The sequence below is a fragment of the Hemibagrus wyckioides genome, linkage group LG20, assembly GCF_019097595.1.
Source record: "Hemibagrus wyckioides isolate EC202008001 linkage group LG20, SWU_Hwy_1.0, whole genome shotgun sequence".
Taxonomy (NCBI): Eukaryota; Metazoa; Chordata; class Actinopteri; order Siluriformes; family Bagridae; genus Hemibagrus; species Hemibagrus wyckioides.
The window spans coordinates 5,171,555-5,181,916 of record NC_080729.1 but is presented as its reverse complement, the minus strand read 5'-3'; the positions used below and the strand labels follow the sequence as shown (position 1 = coordinate 5,181,916).

Here is a 10,362-nt window from a genome sequence, read left to right as displayed (position 1 = left end):
AGTCTGCCAGTTGCCGTAAATGTAAAACTGAATTAAATATCGAAACCCTTATTAAATAATATAAAATATCGCCTGTGTAGATATCGCTAAAATTTCAAAGACAGTGCAGCTGCTCTCTGATTCAGCTAAAGCTTAGAAATTGAAAGTAACTGATAGAGAAACAAGAAATGTAAGGGAAACTGCTATACCAAAAAAAAAAAGCAGTACACAATATTATTCTGAGTTTTGTTTATTTTTCAACGCAAGGTGTGGCTTCTGTTTCTTGGAAAGAAAGCCTGCAGGTCTGAGCCGATAAAGCCGGTTTTATACTGTTGATATATACACTACCAGTCAAAAGTTTGGACACACCTTTTAATTCAATGTTTTTTGTTTAGGGATTTATTTTCTACATTCTAGAACAATACTGGAGATTTCAAAACTATGAAATAACACACATGGACTTCAGTAATCCATATGTAATGACAACAAAAAACAGTCAGTGGTTATTTTAAGACACGAAGGTCAGGTGTTCTGGAATAGTTCTTGCAAGAACAGTATTGTCAAGTGCATTTGCAAAACCCATCAAGCACCATGATGAAACTGGCTCACATGAAGACCATCCCAGTAAAGCAAGACCAAAACTGACCTCTGCTGCAGAGGAGAAGTTCATTTAGAGTTACCAGCCTCAGAAATCACCAATTAACAGCACCTCAGATTAGAGGCGTTATGAAGGCTTTACAGAGCATCAGTAGCAGACATATCTCAATATCAACTGTTCAAAGGACATTATTGTGTATTTCGGCCGCCTTCAGCATTGTTTTACAATGTAGAAAGAAATAAACATCAGGAAAGACCATGGAATTAAAAGATGTGTCCAAACATTTGACTGGTAGTGTACATACACACTACTTTATATATACTGTGTCTGTAATTTTTTCAAGGTTACTACGGTTGCCACATAATTTGAGATGTCTCTAATAAAATCCTGGAAATTAATCCTAAACAAAATTTCTTAACATTCGTAAATAAACAGACTTGCGATTATATTTGTTCTTTAGGTCAGATTATACAAAGAAGATCCTCTAAGGAGAGAAACGCAATCAGTAGCGGTCATGTGAGTTTCGTCATCCTGTGCCATCTTCCTATTGGTGCAATGATGCACCTCACAGCAGTGCTCACAAGTTCAGACACTGACAGAACTTTCCAGTTGGCCTCTGTTGGTCACATTGGCACTAAATCAGCCCCAGTCACATTATATACAACAAGATCAACAAGAACCTTATACAGTGTAAGACGGGCTGACCTAATGAGTGACCATTAGAGGGCACCAGACAAAAGATTAACACAACTTTCACAGGGAAGTTTCACCACAATAATGCCAGGAATGTGCTGAGGCAATCTTGAGCTGCTGTTTGTAATTTGCTCAATAAACAGCTTCACATTCTGTTTGTGTGTGTGTTACAGTGAAGAAGCTGAGTACAGAAAGTGTGCAGCTAATCGTGGAGAGATGTTCCTCAGCAGCCAGAGAGGAACCGTGCGAGCAGCTTGTCACAGTTCTCAGGTGCCAACCTGTTGTATACAGTGTTACTATACGAGGAAATAAACTTCTATGCTAAAATAGTGTTTTACGCTAGTATTCATGGTTGGGATTTTGATTGTGAAATGTCTCGTGTGTGTTCCCAGGACATTTGTGGAGGAGAATGAGGGTGTGTATGAGCTGCAGATGTACAGCGCCTTGGAGACGGTAGCGGTCCTCAGTCCGTCGGCTGTGTCTGCTCTGATTCCCGTTCTCTCACAGAGTTTAAGAAACACAGAACAGAAGAGAGGAATCGGAAAAAACGCATCTCTCAGGTAATGGTCATAAAAGATGCGCTGATGTTTCAGCTGCTCCCTGTTTGGGGTCGCCACAGCAGATCATTTGGTCCACATGTTTCGATTTTTACGCAGGATGCCCTTCCTGACGCAGTCCTCCCATTTTATCCGCCGCTGGAAAAGGAGGCTTATAGGAGATATGCTGATAACTAACTGATATTAGACTTCATTTATTAAACAGATTTATTCCTAAACTGTTTAAAGGAGCATTTGAACACACACGCGACTAAATAAAACATGGTTTCTGTTTCAGAAATGCCTACAGGACTCTTCTGGCACTTTTAGGAGATGCTGGTCAGGCTGAAATGATCATTCTTGAAGAAGATTAACCTGCTGCCTTTTGCTCTCTGCTCTCATTGTAAATATTGTACATAAATTTTCCTTTGTACATCTCACGTTTTGTATCTGTGACTTTTTCAATGAATATGAACGTCTGTGATTCACGATTCTCTTGATTCAACACAAAATATAGACTGATGTGCGTGTGTGTGTATCGAAACAGTATTCCCTAATGGTCCTGGCCTCTTTCAGCAGGATAATGCTCCCTTCTGTACTGCAAAAATTGTTGGCTTGGCCTACAATCCCCCAGATGTCCATTCGATTGAACATCTGTAGGAAGTGCTGGACAAACAAGTCTGATTCATGGAGGCCCCACCTCACAGCTTACAGGACTTAAAGGATCTGCTGCTAGAGCACACTTGTGGAGTCCATGTCTCTTTGTATCAGTACTGTTTTTAAGGGTATGTGTATAAATCCTCCCAGCATTCAGTACGATCAGCTAAGTAAAGGTTATGAAGTACAACGGTAAGCCATCATGTAGTAGAGAAACAGACTCCGGCTACCAGTACATCAAACAATAAGTGTCCTGTCCTAGAGGGTCAGTTATGTGGGTAAAAGGTGGCTTAATGTGCGCTAAGAGGATTGCTTCATAACTTTATTAGAAGAATGAACAAAAGCTTACCTTAAAATGGCTTTAAATATCTCGTAGATCACTGGAATAGTCTGTTCTGTGATCATGATAAATGATCTTGCTGATTAACTGTAGGTTTACTCATTTGACAGCAGTGATGATATTATTGTCTGTTGCAGCTGGATGATGAATCACGACATGGACTTGTGTTTCGTCTTGTCTTTTTCCATCAGTCTGTAACATTAACACTGAAAGCTTTTATTGATTCTGAGGGTTGGAGGCTAATTCACTGGCTATGGTATCAGACACACCCACCAGTTAGTTTGCAGATGAAGAGTGTGTGGAAGAATGTAGCTCTAATGTTACGATGTCCAATTTATGTCCATGACCACTTTAAGACCTCCATTGTAATTTGAGAGATTCCATTTGTTTAATCTGTTCGGTTGGAATAAAAACCTACACCCGGCCCTGTCCGGATATGACTGGACACCTCTGGTCTTGATGCTCATTTTGAATGGTTTTACTGCTATAAAGCTTAATACCTGCCCCAGTGGCCCTTTATTAACAATTGGTCCCATGTTTGACCACTAGCTTATATGTATCACCATTTTTTAACCATTAGTCACTCAAAAGATTTTTTAGAAATGAAAATGTAAATGAGGATTTTATAAAAACGAACATTTATTGAATAGTGATGTCTATTGTACATGGTGAGGCTCTGCTCAACATTCCCCAATGAAAGAAGCACTAATACTGTGTACATCTGATACACTAATACCATCCCAACATATACTATATTGCCAAAAGTGTTAGGAAACCCCTAGAAATCATTGAACTCGGGTGTTGTTTTTCAGCCGTTGGGCTCGGCCCCTTAGTTCCAGTGAGAGGATTAATTCCTCTTAATGCTTCAGTATACCGAGACATTTTGGACAATTACATGCTACCAACTTTGTGGGAACAGTTTGGGGATGATCCCTTCCTGTTCCAACATGACTGCACACCAGTGCACAAAGCAAGGGCCAAAAAAACATGGATGAGCGAGTTTGGTGTGGAGGAACTTGACTGACCTCAACCTGATAGAACACCTTTGGGATGAATTAAAGCGGAGACTGTGAGCCAGACCTTCTCGTCCAACATCAGTGCCTGACCTCACAAATGCGCTTCTAGAGGAATTCCCCTAAACAAACTCCTAATCCTTGTGGAAAGTCTTCCCAGAAGAGCTGTTATAGCTGTAAAGAGCAGGACAACTCCATATTACGTTCATGTGCATGTAAAGGCAGATGTCCCAAAACTTTTGGCAAATATAGTGTATAGCTGCTATACTGGTCCTGTTCTGGTCTGTTTTCATTACAGAGGAGAGAAATTTGTTTCATATTTGCATATGTTTGGCTGACTTACAGACATGGGTTGTATTCGTTATTAAAAACATCTATGTGCTAGCACAAATAGGTCAGGGATTAAGAATATTTCTTTTTTTATAATAGTGCTCATTAAAGTGCTTAATAAAAGGCGGGTATTTGTTCTTTATGTAACGTTGACGCAATTTGCAGTAAGTAATGTAATTACTAGGCCACGTGTTTGTCACAACAACATGAAAGAAACAGCGTAGTAATGGTTTATGCTTGGGATTAGCAGGGTTTATGCTAATCTCCACCGACCTCAAGGTTAACCTTCAAGTAACTAGAAATTCCGCTGTGTTAGGGTTGGTAATGATAAACTGTATGCTAGAAATACACCTAGCTAAGGATCCTATCAGTAAAAAACTTCATCATTAAGGCCTAGGCTAAACATTTATAGCAGTTCGTAAAGTGATTCATGGAAATGAAATAATGCACTTAAGTCTATATGTAGTACAATTTAGCTACTCTTTTATCGAATGGCACCAAGGTGAGTTGTGAAGTTTTGTGAAGACTGATAGCATCAAGAATACCATAAATGATCAGGTTGCCTCTGCCAGAAGGTTACAATCTGGCTGAAGGTGAACAAGATGATGAGCTCAGATGCAAAACCTTGAGACATGAAATGTCTCAAGTCTCAAAATGTCATGTTTTGTCCTACAAGTGACTCTAACCTTTATGTAGTGGAGACTTAAGTTTAGAAGATTGGGAGTGCTTTCTTTCTTTCTTTCTTTCTTTCTTTCTTTCTAGTCAAAACTACAACCTTTCCTTATCCATCACCCCCACCCCTTTCTTGATATCTCAGTCAAAATCTCAAGCTAAGGTCAACATGTTCAACACGCATGCAAACTTTAACATCAGCACAAAGCAAGATGGAGCTCTGTGGGCGCGCACACCGTTCTACACCAACTTTTTTTTTTTTGGTGTTGATGTTCTTTTTTTTGCGCTCCAGATTAACTGCTAAGTCGAGAATCTTAAGTGAAACCATGCACTTTCGTGTAATCGGTGTATAATTAGCCGGTGCGAGGCGAGGCGACGCGACGCGGCGCGCGCGCGCGGGGCATTGTTGTGAGTTGGCTGACAGGAAGTGCAAAACCAGATGAGCCGGTCTGCTGGAGGAGTTAATAACAAGCAGGGAGGAGTTAGACTGGGACAGAGCGAAAGTGCGTGAGAGAAAGATTTTATAGGGAGGAGATTTTGGGTAGAGAGAAAAAGAAAGGAGCAACACAATAAAAGCAGCGCGCGCATCTTTCGGGAAGCTTCTTTCTTTCTTCTTTTTTTTTGCGCCAGATTTCCGGCCACAGAATTGCAATATCGCATTCTGCACTCTTCAGAAGTCTGGCTACTCATTGAGCTTTAAAAAAAATCTATTTGGATCTGTTCTGATCTCCTCCTGAATGATTCCTCCCGCTCTGAAACCGACGATGGATTCCCTCAACGCTGTCGTGCGGTTCTTCACTAACCAGAAGACCAAAATCGGATATGGAATCATGGCCATTGCTACCATCGGAGGAGAGAGGATCTTCTCTCTCTTATCCTTCCAGTGTCCGTGCAACGTAAAGCAAAACATGGTCTACGGGCTCACCTACCTGCTCGGACCGGCGCTCGTGCTCTTCACCGTCGGCCTTTTCCTGAGCACGAGACTCTGGCGCCTCTACACGGGCTGCTGCCTCAACCCCAAAAAACTCTGTCCTCACAGGTAAGCACAAAATAAAGAGTTATCAGATCATGTCTAAAGGATGAATGATTATTGTTTTGCTGTTAGGAAGTGATGGAAATTGTTGGCACCAATTTGGAGGCACGCACTTGTTTCCTTTCACTGAAACCAAGAGGTCCAGATGTGCTCCAGTATGTCAGTGCCCCCTGTTAAGCCAAGGCTGGCTCAGAAGAACTCGAGTGTCCTGTACAGTGTCCTGACCTTAAACCCACTGAACACCTTGAGGATGAATCATAACCCTGACTGAACACCAGACCTCCTCACCACCACCATCATCATCATCATCATCACTGCATGATCTCACTAATGCTCTTGTAGATGAAATCTTAATATCTAGTAAAAGCCTTACCAGAAATGTGGACTTATAACGGAAAAGAAGGACTAAATCTGGAATTTGGTGTTCAATAACCACACAAGTGTGATGGTCAGGTGTTTACAACGTTTGTGGACACCTGACCGTCACACCTGACCACCACACTTGCGTGCTTGTTGAACATCACATTCCAGATTCAATACTTCTTCTTTTAATAAGTAGTATAATCATTCTTCTGTTAGTGATTGTTTTTCTATAACTGCATGCTTGGTAGTGTTTTATTCTTTTCTTAATTCACTGCACATTACTTACAGTGTGAAGTTTTTCTTGTCTGAAATGTACCATTATCATATTGTGAGCTTGTGTTTGTTGTTGTAGGTCGAACTGCGTGGGCTGCTTATCCGTACTGTTTAGCGTGGTAGTCGGAGCGCTCGTGGCACCGATCATGTGGCTCAGCATCGCTTTGCTGAATGGGACCTTCTACGAGTGTGCAGTGAGCGGTTTGGACGAACCGGCACTGGTCGAATGGTTTTGCAAAAATAGGACGAACACGTGCAAGGACGAGCTGGCCAAAGTGCCTTGTGGAACGTCCAACATGCCAGTCTCAGACACCAAGGAGCTTCTGCTAATCCTACATGCCCAGTCTCAGGTAATACTACTGCTAATAAACTGATGCTGCTTTGGTGCTTCAAGGCAGCTCTTGGAAGCTTTAAGAAGAAGAAGCTGTTATTTTGCTTTGGAAATTGGGGTCAGAGCACAGGGTCAGATATAATACAGCAGCCCTGGGGCAGACAAGGTTAAGGGCCTTGTTCAGGGGCTTGAACACCAACAATCCAGAGCCTTAACCACTTGAGCTACCACACCCTACTGCTTTGTTTCCCACTCCACAACTGGAGTGCCATTTCTATCCTACTGAATACACACTTGACCGTAAAAGAAAGATAAAAGGCAGTTTAACTCTAAGAAATTCCACCTGTTTTGGGCTTGCTCAAGTAGAGCATTGAATTTATAGGTGATGTCACACTCCACAGTGGTGGTCAATGCCTCATAATTAGACCTTCAAGGCTTTTTCATTAGTATGTCTCTTTACTCAATCGGTAGTCTCGTATAGTATTAGGCAGGACACTGTTGGGTTTCTGTATGAAGAGTACAGTGGAACCTATGAATTTAATTCGTTCTGGAGGCGAGTTCTTGAGACCATAATTTTTCTTGCAAAACAAATTTTCCCTTAATAAATAATGTGAATGCAGATAATCCGTTCCAGCCACGCAGAATATGACCAATATTCCCAGTATGAAGCGTATGTAAACTGTACGGCTGCTTACAAAGAACTGACCCAAGCCAAGCATTCCGTGCCAAGGGTCCTCACAGGAAGTCGTGCCACCAAGCTTGGGCTAAAAATAGAACAGACCGCCCACACCACCAATCTGTCAACAGAACAAACGGCCGAAAAATCACCTAGCTTTTGAACGCGTGCCGATCGAGGTATCGAGGGTTGATTCTTTCGAAACAGCTTTTGCTGCTTAAAAAAAATCGTAATTAGCAGACTGTGTTTTTAGCTGCTGCTTTCCCATAAGTATATAAGTAGTATATATTTTAGTCCCAGAACATTCACTCATACTGATGAACACATTCAACAGCAGGTTGCATCATCTGAATTTCCTGGAGATCACAGGAAGAAGAAAATGAGATCCTGCCATTCTTTTGTCTTTATTTCCAGTGATGCTGTGATAGTGACTGCCAATGTCAATTTGAACAGCAGTAGCAGATCTCTGTTACCTAAATGACAGATGGAAATGAAATTTATAAGTTTAAGTAAATCATCACAATCACAATGTCCTCCAGCCACTTGCATGAGTGCTAGCTAACCACATTTTAGTGTTTGTTTCACTCATTCAGAGCAAAATGAGAACCACAGACATGGAATCACCCAAACCATGAAGTTCTCACTTTGTTTGATGAATCTTATCAGTTCTATCCTGACCTCAGATTCTGTTTTGAACACTTCCTCTCGCCCACTTCCTCTTAAGACATCGCAAATTCACGTTTGGTAGATGAGACAATGCACACTTCCAGAGCACGCATATTTACCCAGAAGGCATTGCAAACTGAATTAATGATTCTAATGTGTTTGGAATTTTTTCAAATACAGCTGTAAGGATGCTGCACCGTCCTGGCAAATTAGCACACTCATTATGCTAAGCAGTTAGCCATTGTTTAGCAAAGTGCGACAGTAGACACTTCTGTATATTCGAGTAACTGGCCAAGTTTTATTTGTTTATTTTTATTAAGGAACAAGTCATAAATAATTGACGAATCATCTTTTCCTCAGATCTTCGGCTGGATCCTGATCATGAGCTGCGTTTTGGGCGGTCTGGTTGGCACGTGTTACAAAAACTGTCGCTCTCAAGTCAGCTTCCTTCAGCTCACCTTCTGGAAAGTGTACAAGGAGAAAGAGAGCGAGAAGTTTGAATCGTTCGCCGACGAGTACGCCACCCGGCTGGCTGAACGAAACCTCAAGAGCTTCTTTGAGAACAAAGACCCCGAGCCGTTTCCTTTCCCGAACCACAAAGCCTGGGAGCAGATCTCCACCATATACACGTATGATCACGGCGAGCAGTATTACAGCACGCTGCAGAGATACGTGGAGCATCCTAATCGTGACTACAGTCCTGAGAAAGTACCACTGGAAATGGAACACAGCATCGATTAGACACGGACCTTACAACTTGCGCTTGACTGACCAGCTAGCATTGCAGCATAGCTGGCAAATAAATCTGGTGAGATTTTTAATGCACTTGCCAAAATGTTGGCAAAACTTTTTTATTTTTTACTTGCGGATCAATGATGTTTCATTAATTTCCTTTAAACTTTCTCATCTCTAACAGCTTATTGAACAACTCCGTATAAGAACGATTCAAAAGACTCATCCCAAATGATATAAATTCATACGCATTTAATCCGCTTACTTAAATATCGTCCATGTCAGCATTCCGTCCTTAGAGAACCCAAGAAAGTTGTCTCTAATAATTCTGCTTTTAGGCCAAAATCGTTGGGAAAAAGTCTACTTTACATACTATATTTTAAGCAAAATGTTTTTATTTCTTTCGTGTAAGCTCGTATAACGTAAGTCAATTTGTTTCGCATTAAATTAAATGAACAGTATGTAGGATAAACTGTTATATTTTTAAATTAAGAAACAATAGATTCAGGAAGGTGCCGTTGTATAAGTGGAATAAAACACTTCGGTGCTGTTAGAAGAAAAGAAATAACTCAGGTTGGTTCCTGTACAGTCCAGCATGTCTGCATGCGTCAGGTCACGTCGCTCCATTCTGTCGTTGATTATTTTCCCATAACAACATGATGTTGCTTTCTTCTAGTTACATTAACACCATGAGCCATCCTTTTTCTCTGAGTGTTGTAGAGATCGTCAGATATCAGTGCTTTGGATAATCCTGTTACTTGTTAAATCTACAAACAAATCTACAGTTGTGAAAACGCTGCCTGCTTTTCCTTGTTAAAATGTTTTTTGGGGGTTTTTTTGGCAAGGAATTTTTTTCGTGCTGTATTTTTCCACCATTGAGTAGATTCCTCTTGGGAGGGATCCTTAAACGTTCCATCTAGCACTTTTAAACAGAAAAGTTTTTTCATTGCAAAGTGTCTAAGCTTAGAACTGTTACTATATTTATTTATTGTACAGTCGAAGCCGTTATAGCTGTCTGGATTTTGTGAGATTCTGTCATAATCTGTTAGCTGTTGCTGTTACATGTTGTCTTATGTAAAGAAATCACTTAAGTTGCTTTCCTTAAACATATGCACTCTTGATCATTTGATTGAATAAACCAGACATTTGGGCATACAAAGCGTTCGATCCTGAGTTTGGCTAAAGCTGTTTGGAGTTTCATATGTTCTCCCAGTGTCCATGTGGGTTTCCTTGTTTCACAGTTTTACTAGTGTCCATCCATCCGTCCGTCCATCCATCCATCCGTTATTTCATCCATCCATCCATCCATCCATCCATCCGTCCATCCATCCATCTGTTATTTCATCCATCCATCCATCTATCCATCTGTTATTCCATCCATCCATCTATTCATCCATCCATTTTCTATAGTGCTTATCCTACACAGGGACCCTGGAGTCTATCCCAGAGGGCTCGTAGTACAAGGCAGGG

General features: G+C 41.1%; 3 protein-coding genes across 4 annotated transcripts in view; 2 read left to right on the top strand and 1 right to left on the bottom strand.

The window, feature by feature from the left end:
- Nucleotides 1–4,647, top strand: part of mms22l (MMS22-like, DNA repair protein) — a 25,522-nt gene extending 20,875 nt beyond the window's left edge. Inside the window, exons 23-26 of one of the 2 annotated variants that reach the window (XM_058418200.1) lie at nucleotides 1,444–1,540; nucleotides 1,663–1,830; nucleotides 2,105–2,209; nucleotides 2,383–4,647. In XM_058418200.1, coding sequence (XP_058274183.1) covers nucleotides 1,444–1,540; nucleotides 1,663–1,830; nucleotides 2,105–2,180 — 341 coding nt within the window. In that variant the 3' untranslated portion in view covers nucleotides 2,181–2,209; nucleotides 2,383–4,647. Of the gene's footprint in view, nucleotides 1–1,443; nucleotides 1,541–1,662; nucleotides 1,831–2,104 lie in introns of both variants that reach the window. The other variant, XM_058418199.1, reaches the window with a different exon arrangement.
- LOC131370748 (syntaxin-1A) overlaps nucleotides 1–10,362 on the bottom strand; it is a 136,012-nt gene that overhangs the window by 2,425 nt on the left and 123,225 nt on the right. The gene's annotated exons all lie outside the window — the stretch shown is intronic.
- LOC131370750 (calcium homeostasis modulator protein 5-like) lies at nucleotides 5,300–10,058 on the top strand. The gene is made up of 3 exons (XM_058418207.1): nucleotides 5,300–5,857; nucleotides 6,567–6,837; nucleotides 8,521–10,058. Exons 1-3 carry the CDS (start codon nucleotides 5,556–5,558, stop codon nucleotides 8,899–8,901), a joined length of 954 nt encoding a protein of 317 aa, XP_058274190.1. The 5' UTR covers nucleotides 5,300–5,555; the 3' UTR covers nucleotides 8,902–10,058.

What these genes read in the sequence shown, in the direction of transcription:
- LOC131370750 (XM_058418207.1), top strand. Translation starts at nt 5,556, where the DNA reads ATGATTCCTCCCGCTCTGAAACCGACGATGGATTCCCTCAACGCTGTC. An exon ending in AAAAAACTCTGTCCTCACAG is followed by an intron (nt 5,858 to 6,566) that starts GTAAGCACAAAA and finishes TTGTTGTTGTAG; the next exon opens with GTCGAACTGCGTGGGCTGCT. An exon ending in TCCTACATGCCCAGTCTCAG is followed by an intron (nt 6,838 to 8,520) that starts GTAATACTACTG and finishes TCTTTTCCTCAG; the next exon opens with ATCTTCGGCTGGATCCTGAT.